Source organism: Erigeron canadensis, chromosome 5 (genome assembly GCF_010389155.1).
Source record: "Erigeron canadensis isolate Cc75 chromosome 5, C_canadensis_v1, whole genome shotgun sequence".
Classification (NCBI taxonomy): Eukaryota; Viridiplantae; Streptophyta; class Magnoliopsida; order Asterales; family Asteraceae; genus Erigeron; species Erigeron canadensis.
In genome coordinates, this window is record NC_057765.1 from 19,487,748 (window position 1) to 19,515,630 (window position 27,883).

At 35.7% G+C, this 27,883-nt stretch overlaps 1 protein-coding gene across 1 annotated transcript; it reads left to right on the top strand.

Annotated features, from left to right (window-relative positions):
• LOC122601322 (ATP-dependent DNA helicase Q-like 4A) lies at nucleotides 1-27,883 on the top strand. The gene is made up of 25 exons (XM_043774089.1): nucleotides 1-248; nucleotides 3,834-4,013; nucleotides 4,408-4,462; nucleotides 5,654-6,109; nucleotides 7,215-7,385; nucleotides 7,469-7,596; nucleotides 8,012-8,384; nucleotides 10,717-10,848; nucleotides 11,013-11,099; nucleotides 11,220-11,347; nucleotides 12,021-12,141; nucleotides 12,891-13,042; nucleotides 13,109-13,241; nucleotides 13,580-13,703; nucleotides 13,776-13,846; nucleotides 13,953-14,021; nucleotides 14,679-14,804; nucleotides 14,893-15,051; nucleotides 15,172-15,252; nucleotides 15,630-15,791; nucleotides 15,989-16,044; nucleotides 25,667-25,802; nucleotides 25,883-25,971; nucleotides 26,519-26,596; nucleotides 27,203-27,883. Exons 1-25 carry the CDS (start codon nucleotides 1-3, stop codon nucleotides 27,633-27,635), a joined length of 3,948 nt encoding a protein of 1,315 aa, XP_043630024.1. The 3' UTR covers nucleotides 27,636-27,883.

Sequence of the window (27,883 nt, forward strand, 5' to 3'; positions counted from 1 at the left end):
ATGAAGTGGAAAGAGCGTGTAGCCGACCTACAAAGAGATAAGATAAATGAGATAATGGCTAGAGAACCGAATGGTAAGTTTTACGGTGACCCTAGCATTTTTCAAATTCCTTGCTACATTAGCTCAAACTGTTTTGAGGATACCTACATAGACCTTAGAGCCACATCCAATATCTTACCCATAGGAATTTATAAGAATAATTTGAAGAAATATAAAGATAGGGTTAGATGGGAAGATTTAGAAATTAGGTTAGTAGGAGGAGCAAAGGTTTTAACCAAAGGCTTCATAATTGACCTAGCGATTAGGCTAGAGGGATTAGATATCCCCACTGATTTCTTTATAGTTGAAGATGATTCAATTACAAGAGATCACGTGATTTTAGGTCAACCATTTCTGCTTTCGGTAGGTTCATCTGTTAATGTGAGAGCAAAAAAAAATAACCTTGACCATGGGATACAACCAAGTAGTTTTGACTAAAGAAGACATTAGTAAGACCAACCCATTTGGAACTAGATGCAAAGCTCTTTGGATGGGAACTTAAGAAAAGAATGATAGAATCACACCTTAGGGATGAATCTGGCCTTTACATTAGATCTCCAATGGGTACCGGCCCTAGGCCTACCCAATATTCTTCCTCAACCTAGTTCCTAGGCCAAGTTTGGCTGAAGACTCGTTAAACTTAGCGCTTCTTGGAAGGCAACCCAAGCCGTATTTTATTTTTATTTTTATTTTTATTTTTAGGAATATGTGACTAATTGCAATTAAATGATTGTTTTAAACTTTATTATTTGTGATCTATTTAATGAGTATGTCTTTAGAATCATAGATGCAAGCATTCAATGGATCGAGGAAACAAGTAATTTATTACAATTGTAATTTGTTTTTATTTTCATTTTTATGTTTTAGCTTGTTATTTTCCATTTTTTACATTATGATTGAAGTGTGTAGGAGTATATTACTTTGTAGTCTGAAGAAAACCATGTACTTGGCCAAAAGATAAGTGTAGGGGAGTTCGAGCATCATATCGCTGAAGAAATCAGATGTCGGAACATGTACATGAGTCACAAGCGCCGCTGGACCTGCACCTGTGCAAGTCCATCGCCACTCACCTGCTATCTAGTGCCACTCAAGCTTCAGCCAGCGCCGCTCCCAGCTCCAATCTGCACACAAGATCATGAAAAATCAAAAAAAAAAAAAAATTAGAAAAACCCAAAAATCAAAAAAAAAACAGAAAATGCCAAAAAGAAAAGAAGATGGAGACGCATCAATGGATCGCCATCAAATGGAGACGACTCAAGTCTTTGAATATTCAACATCATTCAAGTCGCTCCGCAAATGTCATCTTCAACTGCTATCATGCAATAAAGACCCATGAAGTTTCGTTAGTCCCTTTTACTTTTTACGTGTTTTCCTATTTCTCTTTGTTTTTATGTCTAGTACAACGAGGACGTTGTACAATTTAAGTGTGGGGGGATGAAATAGGAAAATCCCTTGGTCTAATTGTTTGATTTATCACAAGTTTTCTACTTTTTGGTTTTTTCAGTTTTTATGGTTATTTTAGTTTTCGATTCGGTTTTTGCTTACTCCTAATTATAAAGATAGATGAGATTAGGAATTTTTTTTTTAAATTAATTATTTTTTCATATATAAAAAAGGGAAAAGAATTTGTTTGTGTATGTAACTTGTCTTCAGCTACTATTATAGCAAAGAAATTTTGTTTTGGTTTATTGTATGTAAGTTTGTCTCAAAACTAAACGAATTGTGTAAGAAATCGGCGTGACACCATCAAACATCTAATACGTGGCCCATTGAAAAACCACTAGATCAGCATTTAATAGATTATTTACACGATTCGTTCAATTAATTAGCAAGTTAATTACATTAAATGAATCAAAACAAAGTTACATATTCTTCTACCTATAAAAAAAAAGAAAAGGATTCCCTAAAATTACTTCAACTTTATAGGTAAAGTTGAAGCAAATTGAACCATTGGATTAAAATCAATGGTTGAGATTAAAAATTCAAGTTTTAATCTCAACCATTAATTTTAATCCAATGATTAAACTTTAACTTTAAAGTTGAGCAACTTTAAAATATCTTTTATCCATACAAAAAATTGTGATGTTTCCAATGTTAAAAATTCTAGGTGTTAACAAAAATAGACCTCCCTATTCTATTCATGAGAAGTTTTGATACAAATCAAACCCCCCCGCCCTAATCTCCCGCCATTCCACAACCCACTTTTAATTTCATTTTAAAAACACACACACTCCAGCCATCCACCGCCATCATTACCACCATCGACACCGGCGGAAATTATCTTTTTTTCCTACCTAACCTTTCTTCCATCAATAATTCCAACGGTTAGCTTCTTCCTTCCTTCGTTCTTATTTCAATTTCCTTTTTAAATTAAATTTCCATTAATTATTATATATACACACTATATCTATATCTACATGTATCGTTTTTAGGTTTCCTTTTTTACTCTTAATAATAAACTTAAATAAGTTCATCACTCATTATAATTACTTACAGGAATACTCCTATTAACTGAATGTAATGTTTATTATTATATTATTGTATCTAGTTTCCAGGTGTGTGTGTGTGTGTGTGTATGTGTGTTGCCAGTTTAGGGTTCACTAAATTAAATATATATTGCTCAAATTTGGACGTAATGTAAGATGAATCGTAGGCCGTTATCCACAAATATTGTTTTCTGAAAAGCCTTTGTCCTTACATCGATAGAAGATGGTATATGAAGTTAATTTTGATTCAAGATATGTGAAGTTAGGTATTTTCACCAGTAAATATTTCACAAGTAAAATGTAATTACAAGTAAGTGTTTAGCGGAAGAAATCTATCCTGGCAGCGTATCGGCTTCCTGACTTGACTTCTTTGTCCATGTTGCTGATACATGGTGGTGAACATTCCCGTGAGCTAGTTAGGTATTTTCATCAGGAGATATTTGAGAAGTTAGGTATTTTTGTTACTTGTATGGACAGATAGTAACTGTACGGTGGTTGATAAGTTAAGTGTTTATGAGCAAGATGTATTTTTTGGATAATTAGGTATGCATTGCTGTGGTTGACATCTCTTTACCATGATGATTATTACTACCTTAATAGTTCTGCCTTAATAGTTCTAGTTCTGCCTTATGGATATGTATACCATAAGGGTGGTGGTCTAGTGGTAAAAACTTGGTCTCAAGTACGAATCCTAAGAGCAAAAAATATACCCCCTTGTTGCCACAAAGGTTCACCATTGACGACTCTAGTGGTCGACTTGGGATTAGTCGGCTTGCAAGCGGGTCAGATACCTAACCAAAAAAAAAAAAACACTACACTCATCTAATTTTAGAAGAAGAATACTGGATTTATGTTTTGCTGATTTCAATTTTAATGTGTCTAGTTCTAGCTAGACATTTATTTGTATAGTAATCCTATATAGTTATTAAACCATGTGTCATAATGGATGCTTCCACGGTGCCACGCTCACTATCGTATAATCATACATGTATTTGCATTGACTATTTATCCGTGAATTTGCTTGTTCAAGTTGTAATTGTGTTTGTCATCTCATCTGTGTGTATATAACATTCATCTCCAGTTGGCATCAAGGGTTTTCTTGTATCATGCTTCTTGTGCTAATATACAAGATAGTGGAACTTGTTTGCTGGTAGATGAGCATGTTAGTGAATGACGGAGGCAAACCACATGAGGTGAAATCTGTAGTTCCTTTTTTCTCTGTATCTATATTTGATGGCTGTCTTTTTTTCTTTTTTCTTTTTTTTTTATAAATCCTGAATGGCTATGGTTGTGGTGGTTGAATATCAGTAGAAACAACTTTGGTGGAAGTTCTAAATATGTGGACAAGCCTATGAAGGATAATTGGTCTCAGCATGCCAAAATACATGATAATATTTCAAACCAAGATAAATTCTTGAAATCCAGTTTCCTTTTTTCCTTGTCAACACAAAAACCATGTGCTGACGGAGCAATGTCAGCAGCTGTAAGGTATGTTTCTGTGTTAGAAAACTGTTGCAACCGTACATGTTAGATTTCTCTGGGATCTGAACTATCTATGTATGATTCTCAATCTATATATGCTGTAATACATCTTCAGGAATGTAATTGAAATTCACCTTTGAGCACGTTTAGGCTTGTAATCTTTATGGCCTCTTCTTTTGGCTTCAGGTGGTTGGTATAATGGTATTAATAAAATTTTGGCTTTTACATACCAACTTTTCTCCCCACTATTTTGGGTACCTGTACATCACTGTGGTGACCTTTCTTTTTCTTTCTTTTTTTTTTTTTTTGTGTAGGGAAGCTTAATCATAATCTGTTTAATTGTTTATATCATTGTTGTGCTATTAATTCTGAAACCTTACCATTTTTTTCTTTGTTGCAGATCGTTGTCTAGCCAAATTGAAAATGTTTCAAGCTCACATCCCCTTGCTGACAAGGTAAACATGTTTTTTGAGTTTACATGCCTGTGACTCATTTTGTTATGCATTTATGTTGTATCAGTACTTGGTCTACTATATAAGTAAGAAAGGGTAAAGGAGGCCACCCTGTCCCTAGTACACATTGGATCCCCATCATGAACCCCCGTAATGTCTTTGATGCCGGGAAAAGACCTTCACTCAATACCCACATAATTTGGGCATCCTTAAGGATCAAACTCACGTCTATCAACTTCACATGTGGGCCCACGCTGCATTGGTAATGGGTACTTCTTCATCTATTGATGGGTTGGTTACTATATAAGTATAAACATTATTTATCCTAAACTTGGAGGAAATAGTAGTGTTTCTTTTTGTCCATGTTTTGTCTTTTTCGTTATTCCCCTTATAGTCATCGTGTCTGGTCCTTGGCCAACTAATCGTCTTGGTCTGAATTTTAACACCCCACAAACTCGGAACCGGGTAAAGCTTCTCCAAAAGGAGATTAATGCAGCCACAGTGCCACACTAGGCTTGTCATTATCTTTCATAACCTTTTTGCAATAGCCAAGCTGTGAACCCTGGATCGGCAGTTTCCCAAGCATTATTAACTCAATGTTGACACATTGACAACCCTTTGGTGGTTTGTTACTTTGTTTTGTCATTGCAAATGTGTAATAGTCCAGAAAAATTGATAACCATACCAGAAAAGAACTTTGTTTCCTAGAATCAGGGAACACCTCCATGCAACATTTAATAGAGGTGGCAAGATGGGCGGGTCAGTGGGCTGGGTAACGGGCCAAAACTTACCCCGCTCCAAATGGACCGTGTTGGTATGGGTAAAGACAGTTTGGGATGTCAACTGTTTTCTGCCCAGTCTTTAAACTAAAACTTAATACATTTATTTATGTTTGAAGCTCACATTACAAATCTAAATACTCCAATATATGATTAAGGAGGTTGTATGCAGCACAAACAAACTTTGGCAACATCTAACTGGTTCTACTCATTTGTTTGGGACAAAGCACAACCCAAATCAGACCTTTCAAAACTTAATGAGTAGATAGTGCCACTTCTAAAATGTACAGAAGAACTCTTCGCCCATTCTCTTTGCCTTGGCTTCATTTGATATTATATTCCTCATAGGTGAAATTTGAGCCATTGCGAATGATTAAATTACAATATCGAGTTTTGTAATATTAGCTTTTGACAGGCCTGGCAAGCTCTTTCCAACCTTAAATTGTCTTCTAAAAAGTATATCAAACCTGGTAAAAGCCGGCCACTGGCTAATAATGGTGCTACAACCTTCTTTCAAGACGTTAGAAGGCCTACTCAACAATATTCCTCTAATATATATGGCAAAAATTTGGGACAAACTCAAGCAGACTGTTCCAGCGGGATTAGGATCCAATATAGTGAGTCGAGACACATGAACAATGAGTTTGAAGCAGCCGCTACTTCTGTGGCTGAAGCTGTAAGATTTGGAGGAGCACCTAATGGGAGCTTTGCATTAAATTCCATGGATGCCACTTCTAGAAATATGAAAAGCTCATACGGCAATGCCACCAGTTCAGGCCATGGCATAGACAACCATACCAAATATGCAAGCCTTAACGGGGTTCAGGAGGCCATTCCTGGGGACATTGATGATTTTGATGCTATACTTGAGGTAATACATGAGACTCATAAGGCCTGAACTAGACACTTTTGCCCTAGGTGGCAAGATGGGGTGGATAGGATAATGGGTCAAAAGCGGTCACTTTTTTGTACAGGTCATTTGATCTGTATAAGTAGATGGGTTGAATTTGCCTTCTCTATCTTGAAAGTAAAAAGCTTTCAACAAGATATATGTTCAAGCAATTTGCAACTAGACATGTTTTGGGTCTACTTTTGTCCCACCAAAGTGTTTCAGTTAACTAGATTTAGATATTTGTTTTCATTATAACCGATAAGGTAAAATAATTAATATTTGAGTAAAATGTATTTTTTTTTAATCAGATATGTTCTTTTTATTTGGCCAGACAATCACTGTATTTCGTCGGAACACTTCAAGTTTCCGGTGGATTTTATATTTCTCTTTTGGTGTTTTTTTTCTTTTTTAAGGCAAATACATATGGGAAAAGTGAATATGTGGCTATCATGTCCAAGCTTAGGTATAGATTTTCTCACATATCAATTTTTTAATATTTGTTGTAAAATAAATAAATCACATGACCCCCATGAATTTTATGGTTTAAAAAAATGACATGTGAGGGCTTTTATACCCAAGCGTAGGTACATGATAGCCACATATTCTCTTCCCCTATATATATATATATTAAACCTACATATATAGTGAAAAGTGAATTTAAGACTGTCCGGCACCTAAGCTTAGGTGTGGAAAAATGCTAGACTCCCCATGAATTTTATGGATTAAAAAAATAATATGCGAGTGTCCACATCTAAGCTTAAGAACCTAACAGCCTTATATAACTATCCCCATATATATATCACACATATAATATATAAACACACATAAATATTACTAAAACAATAAAAAAGAAAAAGAAATTGGTTAGTGGATCATGACATCAGCATGACATTAGAAAAGCATTGTTGGCTAGCCTAGGTGGCTGATGCATATGCTTTTCTTATGTCATGGGGATTCCTCCTTTAGGGGGATAGGGAGATATTATGGTCCTTTAGTATGCTAACAAAAAATAGCATAGAGGATGCTTACATTTTACGTATCTTACAGTAGCTTACTCTTATTATTAATGAACTTCAAATTTCAGAATCTTGATGTGGATAAAATAATTAGCCAACATTACCAATCAGCTAGCACACCACAGTCAGCAGTCTTAAACTTTCCACATGTCACTCCAGCTGTATGTCACAGTGTTGCTAGACATGATGACAGAAATTTGCCTCCAGAACTATATATGGACTGCAGTCATGGTTTTAAGGCAAGTAACTTGAGCAATTGAATTTTTGGCTGTCATGTTAGTTCTGTGACAGATTGTATGCCTAACATTTGAAATTGATTCAGCTGGGACTTTGTCCAGATGCTTCAAACCATTTACAAATAATGAAGGACAAGCTCATTTCCATATCAAATGATCTGCTTGACAATGTTGATCTAAATTCCAGCCAAATAGAAAAGCTTCGTGAAGATAGGTATTCTTCTTTCCCTGTCTTTCTAAAAGGAAGGAGTCTTACTTAATGATTTTCTTTGAATTCTGGATCATCGAGAGGCAGGTACATTAACTTACCACAAAAAATTGAGTCAATAAACAGGTAGGTTTTTATGATATGAGGTGTCAATTGAGATCCATTTACTTATGTATGTGTTGGTTTGGGTTGTGTTTTTATTTCCTATGGGTCAAATAGGGAAAATAACTAATTGGGAATGACTCAAATGAGCTTAACAACTTGAAAGTTGCAAAGTCTGTTGATGCATATAACAATGATTGTTTTGAACATTTACCACATTAGTTATTTATCAAAAATAAGAAAAATGGTCGTGGGTCAACATTCCCCCTAAAGGAATGTTATACCTGTTACATGATATGTTTGATCACTTTCATTATAGGCAAATGTTGAATAAGCAAATTCAACAGCTTGAGAAACGTCTTCAATTTAGTTCGCCTGCTGATAATGTACCCAGATCAAGCTTTGCTGTACATACTACAAGCACAGATTTTCAGTATGAAACTCATTCATTTGCCTCGAGGGTTGACCCCAAGAGACTTGATGATCAGTTTTACATGCATAACGAGGCAAATGGACCTAGTAGATGGAACTCATCATCAGCGTCATATTCCTCAAATGGTAATATTAGTATTTCTTCAGCACCTATAGAGAGAGAACTGTACATTCGAAAGTATGCGGAAGTCAATTATATTGAAGGTTCAGATGACAAGAACTGGAGTAAGCGAGATTTCCCATGGACCAAGAAGTTGGAGGTATGTGCTGCAACCACCATTATCAATTTTCTTATAGTTGAAATCTTATCCTGATGAATTTAGATGTGGCAATTCGAACTCATTTACACAGAGTTGATTCTTGTAGTTGCTTTTCTCTAACAAGCTAAACATTTATAAATTTAAATAGCTTACAAGAAAACATCTAAATGGGTTGAAAGGCTTCTAAAATTTATTTGTAGTGCACAAAACCTCTTATATCATCTAATATTTTTTTGTTATCAATAAAGCTAATTGAGGCACCGTCCTCGTTTTGTTAAAAAACATCTTAATTTATGTTTCCCAAGAAATGGATTGTTTCTGTTTGAACATAGATTATGTAATCACAATGAGCAAACTAATTTTTTATAGAAATGTCAAAAGAATTTGGACAAAAAGTGGTTTGGTCTACCCGAGCTATCTGATATGAACCCATCCCATAATAGGCTAGCAGCAAGCCATAAGCTAGGTGTAGAACTTACTTCCAAAAGCTAGCTCAAAGAAGGAAGGGACGCCTAGGCTTATAAACCACCGACCAATCCCATACTTGGCCGACGTGGGATCGTTACAATACCCTACCCTTTGAAGAGCGAACGTCCTCGTTGGTCACGGCTATGTTAGTCGCGGGTGACACGCTTCTTCATTTTGGTCCAACCCACCACTCCGAGCTCGTTGGTCATGACTATGTTGGTCACAGGTGGCACCCTTCCTTTTTCGGGTCCAATCCACCACTCCATAGGCCACCACTTCGAGGTGTTGGAACCTCGAAAGGTAGGGTTGGCTTTGATACCAGTCGATACGAACCAATGGCTTGTAATCAACTGATAAAGAACAATAATATTGATAGGCTAGTATTCGAGAACCAGTAAACTCCCAATCTAACTAACAAGAACAATATACTTTTGAAATAATATTTCACACCCTGAAGTTACAGCCTTAATTCTCTTTTTATACTAATCTTATAGCTTTGTTAACAAGCTATTATCTATTAAAGAAACTAAATAATAATAATAAAGATATTCTCAAACATCTAAATCTAAAATATAATATATATCTCAATTATAGAATAGTTATCTGTAACTATTATTTGCTGGAGAATATAATACACCTTGCCACAAAATTCACCTTGTACTCAAGGTGTGGCTTCAAAAATTTCTTCAATTAATTCCCAGATCTCATATCATAATTTGAAAAACCATATTTTGATGTAGAGTTTTCTTGATTTGCCTGGTATAATCATGACATCGTTCGGGTGTGCTTGCACGGACTTCTTCCAGAATGCGGCCTGCAGTACTTGGCCTACTGTCGATGGCATATGCGGTGCGGTTGGCGGTGCTTGTTGCGGGCCTACTTTGGATGGAACAGTTGGTGGTAGTGCTGGGACTCCTTTGAAGGTAGACCACCAAAGGGAATGTAGGGGCTGCTTTTGATGAAATTGTGGTGGTAGTGGCTGGTGTAGTTTTGAGATAGGGGATGTTTTTGATGGAGTTTTGGTGTTAGCGATTGGTAGTTCTGAGATAGGGGCTGTTTTTGGTGGAGTGGAGGTGGTAGCGGCAACTTGTTCTGATCACCATAGGGTTGCTGGGTGGAATCTGATTGAGTACCTTCAACGCTTTCAACCAGCCGATGAGGGCCAGTCAGACACATCGCAGCCCCTTGAAACCGTTAGCTCTCTTAATAACATCATGATCTCATTGTGTTGCCTTTCACTCCGTTCCATGTATTTCTCTTGTCTCCTATTGAAATCCTCCATCTTGGCCCGTAAACAATAAAAAAAAATTTCCCTATAGGTTGCAAGATCGATGCTCTGATACCAATTGATATGTATCTGATAAAAACAGAAAACAGGAGAGAAACAGAAAAAAATAACACAAGAACACAATAGTTGGATGATAGGTAGATAACTAGATTCGAGTTCTAGCAACTCTTAAACTGGATTAGAGTTCCAGTGACTCCTAATCAGATCAAAGAACTGACATATAATTTCCTGCCTATATTAATATGGTGAACAAGTAGTTACCAAGAATAACAAATTACTATTAAACAACTAATTCTGCAGCCCTTAGTTCTTTCTTTCGGGCTATGCCCCAGGTCCATATTAATACTTCCCCAAAACACACCTTGTCCTCAAGGACTTCGTGTGATTCCTGGATCCCATTCGAAACACCATCTTCGGATATGGAGAGGACACCTAGGCTAATAAACCACCAAATGAATCCCATACATGGCTGATGTGGGATTGTAACACTATATTCTCCCCTAAGCTGTTTTGACATGGTTTCTAATCTGCCTCTATTGCCAGCTCTACTGATAATTGTCCCTTTGTTTTTCTCAGATTGATAATAAGAAGGTTTTTGGTAATCACTCTTTTCGACCTAATCAAAGAGAGGTGATCAATGCAACAATGAGTGGAAAGGACGTTTTTGTTTTAATGCCAACTGGAGGTGGAAAAAGCTTGACCTATCAGGTACTGCCCCATTTAGTTTTCAATATTCCAAGTTAGTATATATGGTTTCTTGGATTTTTGGTTCTAATTATTCAATCTTTTTATCATGCAAATTGTATATTTTCATTTTCAACAGAGTCAAAGACTTATGTTTTGATGTGTCTTACACTCTGCTTTTGTTGCAGCTTCCTGCTCTTATATGTCCTGGTCTGACATTGGTAATTTCACCCCTTGTTTCTCTGATCCAAGATCAAATAATGCATCTTTCGCAGGTATGCATCTTAATTTTTATAAGCATATTTTTAATCATCAGTTTTTGCTGTTAATCTCTCTTCTTTCAAATGTGTGTTGGGTTTTATTAAATTAAAAAACTGTTGTTGGTTACACTATAGGCAAACATTCCTGCTACTTACTTAAGTGCGAATATGGAGTGGACTGAGCAACAAGAGATACTAAGAGGAATTTGCTCAGATAGCTGCAATTACAAGCTGTTATATGTCACCCCAGAGAAAGTGGCTAAGTGAGTGCTTGTCATCTTTTCTTAAAAGCAAGTCATCAAATTATGAAACCATGCAGTAAGTTTGTAGTTGACTAGAGCTAAGTATAATAATCTCAGATGTATATAGAGTTCCTTGAAAAAAATGATGCAAACATGTGACAAGCAGCTCATTTTGTCTGGGCCTTTCATATTATTGCACAATCAACTGATGACATGCTCCATGCCGGAGTTAAAATGAGTTAGGACTTGTAATTTGTTGCTTTCATCGCAAAATATGTTTTGATTTCATTAGATCACTGAAACTGAAACCTTGAATATTTATCTTGTTTTATACATTCGTTGGACAGATGGGATATAACTGATCTCTGGTTGTCATCAAATAATATTGTTTTGTAGCCATTTGATGGACTAGCGGTATATTCAAAATAAGATTCCATGCCAATACTTAACGGGGAGAAATATGTAACGTGAGGGCAAAATTGCATCTTGCACTTAAATAATAAATTAGGGTTTTTAGTAATTAAACACTTCATGCACTTATTTCCAATGAATATGAACTTTCTTACAACTGTAAGCAAGAGTAATATTAAGGAAAGATAAGTGAAAGCATAAATTTGTTATAAGTTCATTTTAACCGATGCTTCTGCCTATTTTTGTTTTGCTAACTACAAATTTGATTGGTATGTGAGTGCAGAAGTGATTTTTTGCTGCGGCAGTTGGATAACTTGCATGCACGGGAGTTGCTAGCTAGAATCGTCATCGACGAGGCACATTGTGTGAGCCAGTGGGGGCATGATTTCAGACCAGATTATCAGGTGATGGCTTTGAACAGTAATAGATTATGCACGTTGTACCAAAATCTGTAAACAATCTCTATATGTTTTTAATAAGGGTTAAGGGTGTTTGTGGTTTGGTCAATTTTGAGAAGGATAATGATATATCCTCCTACAATAATCTTCTAGTAATCCTCCTAACAACAAGAACATCTGCATGGCAAGATCAAGAGATGGAATGATGAAAGCGAATTAGTGGATTACATGTGTCATAAGGTTGTAGTTTTATGAGGATTATTAGGAGAATTTATCATTTTCTTTTTGAAACCTTGAATCTATTCTATTCCAGATAGCGTGTCGTTCGGTTAGCTATTAAAATCTATAGGATATAGGAAAGATAAAAAAGAACGCATTCTATGATTATATTTATTAGACAACTCTAGCATCAGAAAAAATTGATATATAACAGACTCGACTTAAAAAAGGATTAAAGAATTTTTTGGACGTTTCCGATGCTTCGGGAAACCAAGATATTGCATTCGAACTCATGCTTAACCAAAATGTTTTTATTTTCTGGTTAAGAACTGTAGCTTAGTTTGTCTTTGATATGGATTATGGACAAACGAACTGTTTCAGTTTGGTTAACCACTTTTTCATGGATCAGAGTTTTATTGATATACACCAGTTTTCCAAACCTAAAACTATTGACACTGGAAAGGCAATCTTTTTTTTGTGTTCATATATTATTTAGTAGTATATTTTAGCAGCCCTGATAAGGGTGCTATGTACAGAGTCTTGGTATATTGAAGCAGAAGTTTCCAAAAGTACCCGTATTGGCTTTAACTGCCACTGCTACCGCCAGCGTTAAAGAGGATGTTGTGCAGGCTCTTGGTCTGGTTGACTGTGTCATTTTTCGCCAAAGTTTTAATCGCCCAAATCTAAGGTATGAGTTTAGTTTAGATAACTGTTTCTATAATTTTTCAATTGTCTAATATTGCTAGTATTGCAGGTTTTCGGTCCGTAAGAAAAAAAAATGTATAGAGGATATTGACAAATTCATTAGGGATACTCATTATGAACAATGTGGAATCATTTATTGTCTTTCGAGGATGGACTGCGAAAAAGTTGCTGAGAAGTTGAAGGTTTAGTTTCTGATACTTGTTTTTCATCTTTTGCTGACAGTGAAATTTAGAATGTAGTGTAAAAGGTTTAACTTGTGAACTAGTTTTTTAATATTGTTTTGCGGTTTTGCCTAATAATGGGTGTATGCGAGGTAGCAGTTTTTTCTCATCTACTTTATGTTTTAATGTCCAGTCTATATACTCTTAAAAACCAGTGTTGAAACTTTTTATTTTGTACTATACCTACTAAGTAATCAGTTATGACCAACCTAAGCTTCAATGCTAGAATTAGAACAATTACAGTTAGAAGTTTTGAACCTTAAATCTAGTTACTCATACGGAGAGAAACACCTTTTCAGGAGCGTGGGCACAAAGTAGCATTTTACCATGGTTCAATGGAACCTGATGTACGTGCCTCAGTTCAATATCAGTGGAGTAAAGATGAGATTAACATAATATGTGCAACTGTGGCATTTGGAATGGGTATAATCCAGTTCTCTGTTACTACTTAGATGAATTATGAGTATTTATCTATATTTGCACGATTATTTTCAGGAATTAACAAACCTGATGTTCGGTTTGTTATTCACCACTCTCTTCCTAAATCAATTGAGGGGTATCACCAGGTAATTTTCTTGCAATCATCTATGTTACTCTTGTACCAAGAAATAATAACCAAGATACAATGGGTTTAGTCGATAATTAACTACATCCTCTGTAACTACATTGTAGGAGTGTGGCCGCGCAGGTAGAGATGGGCAGAATGCTTCATGCATATTGTATTACAGTTACGGTGATTATGTAAGTCAATTCACTAGAAAAAATGGGAAAGTTACGAATAAATGGATTTGGTAATAGACCAATCTTAACCAATCTGGGACCAGTCACTACTTTTCAACAGATTTAGTTCCAAAACAAACCATATACAAGGTGTATTACCTTGAAACATATAAATACAAAACGATATAGTATCAAGTTTGCAAAATTAAATATTTTGAACAGAATTACTTTGGTTCTGGTTTCTGATCGGATTGATATAAAGTCCAAACTAATTCGGTACTGGTCTGGGTCTGAGTTTACAACTGGTGGTTCCAAATCAGATGTCAAACTAAATACAAAATGATGGCTATGTTTGATTTTTTCATGTTTAAAGATGAAAAAATCTAGAAAAACAGTTTGGTTCCAGGTCTGAGTACCTGACTGAACCCTGAGTGGTTTTCTAGTGATTTTAGAACTCAATTAAACTGGTTATTGCCTGTACCAGTTTTCTTCGCTTTTTGTCTTGGTTGATTTTCGGTTATCAGTATGAACTGATTTTTGCACACCCTTACTTTCAGCTTGTAAAGAGTCATAAGTCTGCTAGTCATTTGTTTTGCAACTATGAATTTAGTTTATGTTCAATGTCCATCTAATTTTCACTATTTCAATTCATGATGAGCATCTCTCTTTGTGTTAAAGCTCCGGGTCAAGCAAATGCTTAGACATGGGACTGTAGAGCAAAGTTCCTTCGCGTATGGACAACCTCGTACAAGTTCCACAAACTCAGGAAGGCTGGAGACAAATTCTGAGAACCTTCTACAAATGGTGCTTTGCTTTTTTCTTTTTTGTGACATATATTGCAGTCTGGTACTTTTATTATATACTTATTAGAAATATGTACTGAATTTAACAGGTTAGCTACTGTGAAAATGATGTTGACTGCAGACGTTTTCTACAGCTTGTTCATTTTGGTGAAAAGTTTAATTCTTTCAACTGCGGTAAAACATGTGACAACTGTTTGAATTCTCAAACTCTTGTAGACAAGGATGTCACTGGGATAGCAAAGCAATTGGTTAGGATCAATATGAATATTTCTGTCTATTCTGTGACATCAGAAACTGTGTAATACACTATACAGTGATATATTCTGGTAATTATGGTTGTTTGCTTTAGTAATTGGCTGAATCTGCAGGTTGATTTGGTGAAATCAGTCTGCCAGAAATTCTCAGCAGCTCACATCTTGGATGTCTACAGAGGTTCCACGAGCCAAAATGTAATCCTCACTAATGGTAGTTCTTAGAGGTGGCAAAATGGGCAGGTTGGATAACTGGTCAAAATGGTTCGATTGGAGTAATGACGAGCCTACCAGTACATCTATTGCTAAATATCTATTGCGCGAAATATGATTATAATCTAATGTTTTTCAGTAAAACAATTTATGAGCTATCTTGACACATGATTACGCCTCGGATGCCTTTCAATCCATCATAACTCAGTTACACCTTTTAGCTTAAATAAAACATAACCAACATGACGCATATTATTTCATGGTAAATTATTGAAGATTGCCACCTCTAGTATTTTATTTTATATGTATGTGTTTCTGACTTTCTGATCTTCACATTGTTAACTTGATAATTGTGAATGCAGGTAAAAAAAAACAAGCATGATAAATTATGCTTGTATGGATCTGGAAAGCATTTAGCTAAGGGAGAAGCTTTACGAGTGTTACGTCATCTTGTTGTTGATGGGATACTTGTGGAGGATGTAAAGAAAAGTGATCTCCATGCATCTGTATCATCAGTTTTAAAAGTAAGGCTTATTAAATGATTTGGTGTTTCTTAGTTGTCACAACCTGTCTAGTGTTTTAATGGGTTAGTCCTGAATCGTATCTTTCGCTTACCATGTGTATTAATTTTGTTTGATAGTATAAATACTTGTGTAATTAGTTTCATATGTGACTAAAAGTATTGGTTTTAAATTTTAATTATTTTCTGTGTTGTCTACAGGTGAATGAAAAAAAGGCGGGCAGTTTACTTGCAGGTCGGCATAACATAACTCTAAGGTCCATCTCTTCCTGTTACACTTCTGACTTCTAATGCTGTTATGTTTTCATATTCCACTTTAGGGGTAGGAATCGAGTCAAGCTGTTCACGAACAACTCAAGCCTGAGCTCGTTTAAACGAGTTCGAGTTTAAAATTTCCGAGTTCAAGTCGAACTTGAACAAGAAAACGAGCTCGATTAGTTAGATGAGCCGAGCTAAAAATTTTATTTTTGAGATCGGCTCGTTCGAAAGATTGTTTAACTGTTTCGATCTGAACGAGCCGAGCCGAACGAGCTACTCGAGCGAGCCTTACTGTAGATAGTTAAAAATCCCACTAATTTGTTGATATAGGGAACTCATGACCTTCAAGTTAAATGCATAAAGCTTTAACCAATGAGTTCAACCATCTTTTTGTTTATATTTTTACTGTATTTAGATAAATGCTTAGAATTAGTTATATTTCACCATCTACACACCTATCTATACTATAACTATAAGAGGAGGTTAAGGGTACACTTGGCACCCCTTAAATCACTATTTAGGCCTAAAATTCTCTCCTAATTGCTCTAGCTCTCTCCTTTTTTCTAGGTTTTTTTTGTTTTTTATTTACTTATTAAATAAATAATAAGTTAATTGCAAGAATCGTCCATGTGGTTTACTCATTTTCGTGGTTTTCATCCCTGTTCAAGAATTTTAGTGAAATTGGTCCAAAGTTCATGATTTTGTTGCACGTTACATCCTTGAAATCGATTCCGTCTATTTATCCCTGTTAAAAGGCGTCACGTGCCTCTCACATGACGACACTTTAGTCATTTTAACTTCTATGACTTTCTTTCTCTTATGCTTCCATGCCTATATCAGGGTACCGAGCATATCCGTATATTTCTTTCTTATCAATCTATACATATCATTATGCTAACAAAAGTGATGATATTGTTATCATCCTCATATACCAATCAAGAATCATCAATTTTCAACAACTAAAACTACTGATCAGCTTGTTGGAGAATTATTCAGCGGTAATACCACCGTAGTGACCACTGTAGCGGCAACCACTTTAACACCATAAGGGCTCTTCGGAGGAACAAAACGATCAGATCTCATTATTGGTGATTTTTTTTAACGTTTGTGGGTTTTTTAAGTCAGGGAAAAAAACAGATCAGATCTCGTCATCGGAGAAAAAAATGGATCAGATCTTCCTTCACCGTCTGTAACACCACCATAGCGACCACGGTAATGAGACAACACCGTATGTAAACAATGATGTGAGAAATTCATTAGAAATTCAAGGTTAAGGTTGCCACACCACTGTGCACGACTATGGCGACCACTTTTTTTTGTTATAAAAACCAAAAAGAACAACATTGTATGGCTACAAATCAAACTTTTTAATCATGGCATAAAGCGTTGGATATTGCAAAGTGTCAACGGCATGTGATACCTTCTTTTTCTTTGTTATATTCTTGTGTGATGTTTGGGTACATTTTTGTTCCAGAAGAAAAAGATTTGGGTTTTTTATTAAACTGAGAATGAAAAGAGAAAAGAAAACCCTAAATATATATATGAAAAAAAAGGATGGTAAAAGACTAAAATGTCCTCATGTGAGAGGCACGTGACACCTTCAAACGGTGATAAATAGACGGAATCGGTTTCGGATGTAACGTGCAACAAAAACATGAACTTTGGACCCCAATTTCACTAAAATTCTTGAGCATGGATGGAAACCACGAAAAACCACAAGGACGATTCTTGCAATTAGCTTTTAAATAATTATATTTAAAACTATCATTAATCTTTTTCTATCAACAAATCTTTATTAGTTTTAAAGATAATATCCTTAAAAAAAATTTCAATAAATATATATATACAATTACCATTCAATTATCCCTTTTTAAAAATTATCTATAATCCCTTATAAAGAGAATAGGGATTAAGACTTTCAACATCTTTTTTCTTCCAAAAATACCCTTACTTCAAATTAAAACCCCTATGACTTCTTTCCCCCGTTTCTGACTAATTGTAACACACACCCGACCCTTCATCACCACCACCTTCCATCTCATCACCGCCTTCCATCTCCACCCCATCCTCCATCTCTACCGCTGCAATCAACAACATCAGCACCGTTCATCACCGCCGCCTTCCATCTCCACCATCGCCGTTTAATATTGTGATCACCTTTTAAGCCGCCGCAATGCGCGGACACCAGGCTAGTTATATATACAACTGAATATTTCATTAATCATTTTCAATCATATTATTTTTCTCCCTCCTATCTTTAATAAACAAATCAAGGTCAGTAAATTTCACAACAAAAACAAACATACGGTTTTTTTACATCACACAATATTATTTTTGGTATTTTGTTCGCGTTTGTTTATTATTTGATATTGAATTGTTATGTTATTGTTATTTTTCATCTCTTTTAATTTAGTTTGTTGTCAATTGTAGTTTGATTATGGCTTCTTCTTATACTACAAAAAGGTTTATTCTATTAAGTTTGTTTTGTTCATGTTTTGTTATTTTTCACCTGTTTTGTTTATTTATTATTGGGATAAGTATCTTGCAATGTAACAAACTTTGAACGAATGTTTATAGTAGGAAATAACTAAAGTTGTGTGTATTGTATGTAAACAACTCGAAAATAATGTTTATTGTATGTAAGAAAATGTATTCAACCAATTATAATCAGACAAGTGGCACCTCTATATGGTTGCCACGTATGTTTTCTTACATACAATAAACATTTTTTAAAGTTGTTTACATACAATACACACAACTTTAGTTATTTCCTACTATAGACATTCGTCCAAAGTTTGTTACATTTTCGGGATACTTATCCCTTTATTATTTTGATATTTACCTTTGATATATATTTTTGAGACTATCCGTCCATCGGACGGGTCTGAAGACTACTACCATAATATAATTAATGTACTAATGATTATTAATATCAAAATATCTTTGTAAATATTGAAATTATAACATCTTAAAAAGAAAATAAAATTATATAATTAATACTAATGATAGTTGAATTCAATGACGACATTTTGCTTGTTAGACTATAATATGTAGATATAATATGTTTTGTTTAGAGGATTTATTTTTATATTTTAAATAACATAATTGGATGGTAATTGTGTATATATATTATTGAAAACATATTATAATACCTTTTATATTATTTTTTGTGAGGTAGCTACTTTTATAAACAAGCTTTGATCACATTTGTACTATTGATTAAAAAAACACCCTGATATTGAGGGTTATATGAGAAAAATGTCTAAAATGCTTTCATGATTCAATTACACTATCAATCCTTTATCTTTTAGAATATCCTCATAACTTTTTACATCAATTATCTACACCACTTGACGCCGCCTCCATAACCAAGAGTCGCCCTCACCATTACACTATAATCGCCATAATTACCGCTGTGGATCGACGGTTGTATATAGCATATCTCCCTGTGGATCGACGGTCGTCAGGGCAACCAGCCCAGTCAGCATCAGAAAAGGCACTGAGGTTATTGTGTCGAGCATCAGTATACGCATGTAAGCTGGTTGTCGAATTTTATTGTATTAGTAGACCATGCTTAACAATCCATTTTAAGCATCGAAGTATGCGTTTAACCGTAGAGTAATGGTTGATCGTGGGAGAATGCATGAACTGCAGACCTTGTTGACCGCATAAGCAATATCGAGACGAGATAAAGTCACATATTGAAGTGCACCAACAATTTGACGGTACTTGACAGGATCATCGAAAGGGGGGTTGTCACCCAGAGAGAGATTAGCATTAGGAGCAATCGGCATTGGCATCGGATTGGCGTTAGAAAGGTTTGTGATACGTAACTAGAGCAGAAAGAAAGTCTAGGGTGGTTAAGTGACAAGTTACAATACTTATTTAATTATATTTGGTAATTACTTTGGGTCCAAGTTAGGTTACGTGATGTTTATGTTTAAATAAGGCTGCCAGCCATTAGGGTTAGGTATGGAGATTATTATTAATTGTTCTTAGGAACTAGGGCTGCTGGGGCGTTAATCCAAATAGGGCCACTGGGGCATTAATCCAGATTATCAATAACAACCGACTTTGGCTGGCTTTCTTTCTCCTCTGTGTTTTCTTGCTTATTTTCTGTTTAATCGGTTGATACATATCAATTGGTATCAGAGCTATCCTTCTTGCAACCTGTGGTGCGTTTTTCTTTATTTAAACTGTTCATCGTGCGTACTGTTCACTGTGCTCATTCGGGAAGTTACTGTTCATCGTATTACTATTCATTCTGGAAAAAAATCAGCAGGCAACATGGAATTTTCTTTAGAGAAGATAATGGCAATTAGCCAAGAAGGCAGTGTTAAAGAATAATGCGTTTCGTTTCAAATCTTATTAAATCAAGTTAAATATCTAGAAGAGATTTCTAAAACTTACGCTATATACCTATTCATCGTGGGTTGAAACCTGAAATTAGGGAAATCTTTGTTGAATGGCATCAATATAGTGCTCTAAGCTGAAAGATGTGATGTCATTGGCTTTAAAAATTGATTCTCATGGCTTGCAAGATTCTCTCTCCTTTTGATCCTACTTCTTCTATATATAACAAAGTTTTGGAGTTTGATATTAAAGAAGAACATAATAAAGCTGATGTTGGTGCTGGTGTTAAAGACATGGACGAGGAGCCAGGGGAAGAAACAACATTGGTTGTTAAACTAGCGGTGGGGGATGAAGACCAGTTCACACACTCGGGGCTGAATCAGTTTCAATTAACGCAACTAGAAGAAAAAACTGATAGTTTAGAATTACAACAGCCTAGCAAAGGATCAAGGAAAACAATTAGTGTGGTTTCTCAGCAAGATTCACAGTATAAGTTTAATGAGCAAGTTGAGGCACGCATCCACTCATTCCAGCCGCCACAAGAGAAAGAGAAGCAGATCAGTTGTTATTGGGAAGTCCAATCAACAGTGAGTCCCAGGAAAAATATGGAGACATCAACCATGTTTTGGAAGAAGTTTGTGAATGCACCAACGCACCTGGAAGACATTCGTGTTCATATTGGTGCAAATCAGAAAACTCTGGCAGACAGACAACAAACTTCTTTCTTTAGTGGGCTCGCTTTTTGTTTAGATCACCAATTGTCTACTTTGGAGTTGCAAAGTAAGCAGATGGATTTTTTGATGATGTTTCGAATAATGGTATGGGATCCTGGGATCGCCTGAATCTTTGAAGCCACACCTTGAGGACAAGGTGTGTTTTGGGGAAGGGAGTATTGATACGTAACTAGAGCAGAAAGAAAGTCTAGGGTGGTTAAGTGACAAGTTACAATACTTATATAATTATATTTGGTAATTACTTTGGGTCCAAGTTAGGTTACGTGATGTTTATGTTTAAATAAGGCTGCCAGCTATTAGGGTTAGGTATGGAGATTATTATTAATTGTTCTTAGGAACTAGGGCTGCTGGGGCATTAATCCAGATTATCAATAACAACCGACTTTGGTTGGCTTTCTTTCTCCTTTGTGTTTTCTTGCTTATTTTCTGTTTAATCAGTTGATACATATCAGTTTGCACGATCAAGAAGCTCAAGAATGTATTTCTATTGTGATAGAATGATATTATCTCCACTTGGAGTAATCTCAACAGCCAAAAAATAAGAGAGTTTGCCCATGTCTTGAATTGCAAAGTAGTGACCTAAGAAGTGAACCACGTGGTCAATCGCACTGGGTTGTTTCCAGTTAACACAATGTCATTAACGTAGACAAGCATGTACATTAATGTGCCAACCATGGAATACATGAATAGAGATGGATCTGTTTTTGAGCATGTGAATCCAAGATGTTGAAGAGTAATTGATAATCAATGGAACTACGCGCGGGGAGCCTATTTGAGACCATATAGAGACTTGTGTAAGCGACATACATGATCCGGTTTGTATGGATCAACAAAACCTTCAGGTTGTTCTAAATAAACTGTTTCTTGGAGATCACCATGTAAAAAGGCATTTTGGACATCAAGTTGTCGTAATGACCATTTTTGTTTGGCTGTGAAATAAAAGGAAAATGGTGTTCATTAAACTTCACGTGACGGGCAATATAAATGCGGTCAGAAGACGGATCAAGACAACGATAGTCATGATGCGTACTGCTATACCCGAGAAAAACACAAGGTTTAGAGCGGAAATCCATTTTGTTTGGATTGTAAAGGCGAAGGTGAGGAAAGCATTGACATCCAAAGATACGAAGAAAGGATAAATGAGGTTTGATTTTGAAAATGTACTCGAATGGAGACGTGTTAGAGCTGGTATGAGTAGGCATGCGGTTTATAAGATAGACAACAGTTTCAAAAGCATAATGCTAGAATCGTCGTGGAACATGAGATTGTGCCATTAATGTAAGACCGGTTTCAACTACATGACAGTGACGTCTCTCAACAATACCATTTTGTTCACTGGTGTGTGGACAAGAAAGACGATGTATAATACCAGGACAAGAAAGACGATGTATAATACTAAGTGAGGCAAAAAAAGGAGAGTTTCCTGAATTCTCCTCCCCAATCAGTTTGCACTCTTTTGAGGTTTCGTAGAGAATTGTCATTCAACCATGGCGACAAAACGTTTAAAGACCTCAAACACATCAGATTTTCATTTTAAAGGAAACAACCACATAAATTTGGAGAAGTGATCAACACATAAGAGAAAGTAGTGATGTCCATCATATGATGTGACTGGTGCGGGCCCCCAAACACCGCAGAAGAGAAGATCTAGAATATAGGCACTTTTATGTTCGGGTCAGGACAAATGGAATTTGGATGATTTTCCAACCGAACAAGAAGTACAATGGAAATCAAAATCTTTGGTGGAGATAGGTAAATGATATTTAGAAAACATAGTTTGAAATAGTTGGGAATGTGGATGTCCCAGACGTTGATGCCATGTAGTGGTAGAGGCTCGGGCGGTTAAGAAAGCAATTTTGGGAATTGGTTGATTGGCTGGAAAGTTGAGTTTGTAAAGTCCTCCATCACTATGACCCATAAGGAGTGTATTGTGTGTATGTATGTCTTTGACAACAAAGAAGGTGGGGTAAAAGCTAAAATAAACATTGTTGTCATGACAAAATTTTTGAACAGAAAGGAGATTTTGTTTGATTTCTAGAACATGGAGAATATCCTTTACAGAAAAGGTTTTGCTAGGTGAATAATAACGAGATGAACCAATATGTAAAATGGGTAAGCCCTTACCATCACCAACATGTAGATTATCACTACCATAGTAGGGGTGAGCGATATCAAAAGTTGACAAATCCTTTCCAATGTGGTTGTTTGATCCGGTGTCGCAAAGCTATGAACCAGATGGCTATGAACGATGATGGTTGGTATAATTGACAAACGATTGTCTCGTCTGGAAAGTGGACGGGTCACGATTCGGGCGTTGTGATGGAATATGAACAAGTCCACAGTTGTTACACGTCCCATAAACTTTATTTCAAAAACTAAACATAACTGAGTTTCGATTACCTCCTTGGTTGCGGTTGTTAAATCTTCTATAAAAATTTTCATTGTTTTTCAAGTGACTTGTGCAATACTTCTGTGAGTGGGTAGAGACCGGTCCTATTGTAGACCAAGTTGAGCAACCAATTGTTGTAGTTGTTGTAAGGTCTCCATATATGGCTCCATATTCTTTAAATTAATAAGTGTATTTGGTGGATTGGATATAACTAATTGTAAAAGAGACTTCGAGCTTTTGTTTTTTTTTTGTTTGTTTGTTTTGGAAGTGAGTTCTGATTTTTTCCAGAAAAATAGGGTTCCGGTGACGGCGGTCCACGGTGGTCAACGGCGGCTACAGTAAAATCAAAGTGGTGGGTTTTGACCGGATGTTGTCAAAGATAACAACGGTGGTCGCGGTGTATACTAACTCGCCGGAAATCGGCTTTAATTGCCGGATTTCGATCCAAGGCTAATGGGGGTGGAGGTGTTACGTGTTGTCTAATGTTGTTGCTACTGTTGGACTTCGAAAACCAAAAAACAAATTGTTTGTTTTTGGGTTTTTGTCTTTTGTTGGCTAAAATTAAACCCAACCGACTTCAACTTTGTCGGTTTTTGTTTTTGGGTTATTTTTTTTTGGTCGAGACTAAGAGAACATGAATTGGAGATTAGAAACAAATTGGTTTTGACTTTTTTTTTTTTTTATATATTTCGATGATTGCTTGTACGTTTCGAAAAGATCGAACGTTTTGTTGTTTTTTTTAAAGGTTATGGTTGTGATACCATACAAACCTTGTAAGTTATTGTATTGAATTGTTTATTGATAAGGATTACAAGAGGTTGTATTTATAGAGTAGCCTAAACTAATACATGGAAAGTAATATAAGGAAATTAGATATATAGAAACTAAAATATGTCTAATATAAATAAAGTCTCATTTAATGTAATAAATCGAATTTTGTACATAATCTATTCTATATTGATAACATATTTTACTATATGTATATTAATCGGGCTTCATATGTGAGACCAAGTTGCATTGGTAATATGTAACGTTCTATCTATTGATAGGTTAATTCTGTTTAAGTATACACGAATGAGGATCGAGCTTAAATGATGAATGTAGTTATGGATATTATTTTCTCAATCTTGTCCAAAACTCCATTAACTCAAACCCCAACTAATGGAAAAATTTAAAAGGTTTTACCCGAGTCCTTATGGATTGAACTAGCTTATCTCAACTTCCCATGTGGGCTCAAACTCCATTGGTAACATCTACCGTTGTATAACACAAGCTAATCAAGCTCGAACTCATAAACATGGAAACGAAACTCGAACTAAGTTAATCCTACAAGTATTCAAATAACTATATGAGCTTCGAGCTCGAGCTCAAACACTAAGGAGTCAAGTCGAGCTCGAGCTCGATTCGAGTAATAAATAAACAAACAAGCCTAAATATCCTGAAACTCGACTCGACTCGGCTCATTCCTACCCCTAATCCACTTTCTGCTCTCTTTTTTTCTTTTATTTTATTTTATTTTGCTTTGGCTTCCTGGAAACATAATCATACTCCCTTCATGCACAGTCTAAGATATGTACATTCGTCGACTTTCATCTACTTATTAGTTATTAATATGTCAATTTACCCTTGATGTATTTAAGATACCAAATGAGTTGAAAAACTTACCAGACTCAATTTTCCAAAAGCTGTAGATTGGCGGGGACACCCTTGACCCAGGTGCCTTTTTGGCACCAATCATTGTCCATACCACAGAATAGCTCCAGGCAGCTCCCCTGGCACAGCGGGACAGGCTGGAGGCAAGGCTTGAACCAAGGCCCCTTATTCCCCAAAGTCCCTTTAGCGGGACCATGTGTTTTGCAAGTTTGGTTACCACTTCAGCACAAGACTTAATGACAAAGGTAAAAGGGAAATTTGATAAAGTATAACTACTCATTTATGCATGTGGACAATTTGTTTAGGACAAGTTACCATAGAATGTTGGACAATAATAGTAGGATTAAGGGATTACTAAATCTTCATACTTACATAGAGCCAGAGACTATACATTTGATGTCAATAACGAAAAGGCTGATATCATTGTGAGGTGAACAGAAATCAGTCAAAGATGCAACCATTGCTCATTTTATCATTTTTTTTATGTCGTAGATTTCCGTCTTGTGAAAAAGCTTCGAAGCAATTCAAAAAAGGTGCAACTTCAGCAAGAGGATCTTTAACATCATTAAAGCAAATTCCCGTGCTAGTGGATACTCCTAATCTTGCTTCTGATCAAGCTCAAGACAGTGTATGTTTTTTTTGTACTTCAATAATCGTAATAAAATGAAAAGTTTACCATACTGTTTTATATTGTTAAAATTTGTACAGACGCTTTCAGCGAATTTATATACAGCTTTGCGACAGCTTCGCACTCATCTTGCTGGGCAAGAAAAGGTCATGGCACATCATATATTTAGGTAAATTTTCATGTTGCAAGTATACAAAATTTATATAAACCTTACAAAGATTATAAATACTCCTAAATTTCAATGAAACAGCAGATACCTATCATCTTATGTATAAATTTATTCTTATATGATTTGTATTGCTAGTAGAAATAGAAATGTTTGGACACATACATAGTTTGTCACGTTTTGGACCAGTGTTATAACTTAAGGTATTAATAATGATACTGAGTTAGACCTTATGAACATGTTAAGAAGTAGTGACCTTTAATATGTCGGAACAAAAATTTCAATTTTGAGAACCTACCTTTTATGGTTCTTTCGGCTTGGGATAACATTGTCAATAACATTGTTTTGATAATGTCAAAGTTCATTAATCTGTAACTTTTGTGGTTTTGGACAATTAAAATGAGAAAGTGGGAATAACAAATTGGGATGCTTTTTTGGTGCCAATTATAGGGACCTTCCTTTGATTGAAGGAGTGTGATTTCTTACCAGCAACTCAGCAAGTCAGATTTTATGACTAATTATACCATCATACTCAATTTTCTTGATTCAGGGATACAGCCCTACATAGTATAAGCAAAAATATCCCCAGAACTATTAAAGAGCTCCTTGAGGTTCCTGGCATTGGCAAGTAAGTTCTTTACATTTTTGATAAGAGGTGGCAAATTGGATCTAATTACTTTATCTGGGCTGTATTTCATCTTGAACTGGTCAAATTAATAATTAGCTAAAAGAAGCACAAGTTTAGTTGTTTGAACAGATCAAGTTTGTTCAAATTTGCCAACTTTCATACAACCTTCTGAATCAGTTTTCAAAGATTTAAATTATTTTGGTTTATGTACTCAATCAAAAAAACACTAGCTATTTATATGCTTTATATGCCCATATGCATGTTTCCTTTTTTTCATGTTGGCTTACAATACACACACTTGCATGCCACTTGTATTCTGCTACACTTTGATGTCTTTCTGGAAGCAATTGCTATACTCTCGAGTAGAGATATGGCTGTTTACATCTTACCTCCGCGACATCCCCCCTTCGACTGGATTGGGTATTGTTGTTTCTAGAGATTGGAAACATAAAGGGTTGGATCCTACCCCTGTTTGTGCTAATAAACGTCATGTTTCAACTTGAATTTGTTTTGACTTTTGACTGTTACCCGAACTACTCATCCTGCTACTTCTAATTGACTGAATCTTTGTTTCGTAAGTAAACGCTAATGACAAGCTTAACACAGGGTTACAGGAAACAAGTTCGGAGATATAATTTTGGAAACCATTGAGAATACCATTAAAGAGTACAATGATAGCGCCCAACCTAATTATAGTGAAAATAATCATAACTCAAACGTAAACATTGGTTCCTTTGCCTTCAAGAGGCAACCGTCTTTGAGAGTTGGCATTGGCAGCAGCGGCGATAGTTCTGATTCTGTAAAGAGAAGAAGAAACACAAGTAAAGATCCATACGAGGATCCAAGAGATGAAGATGATATCATTGCAAGCACTGCACGTTCAAAGAAGAGGGTATTGGAGACGCCGAATCCAGATGCTGACCCTGTCGACTATTTTGATGAAATTCCTTTTGAGGATCTGCATTTCTATGATGTTGGGCCAAATACTTCAAATTTAACTACTGAACAGTATAGTGGAGGAGGGGTACCATCTTGGTAAATGGTGAAAGAATTCTGCATAAATTTCATTCAAGATCCAAGAAAGTATATGCTTGCTTTCTCTTATTATAGGAAATCTGTACAGCTGATGTTCCATTGTTATAATGGTCATATTTATGTAGTAAAATTGTTGGTAGCAACTAGCAGGTATCTAGTGATAGCCTCTACAATTCCTTAGTTCTCATGCTTCCGGAAAAACGAACATGACACTTTCCTCTGATCTTGTATGTAAGTTTTGTAATTTTGTAA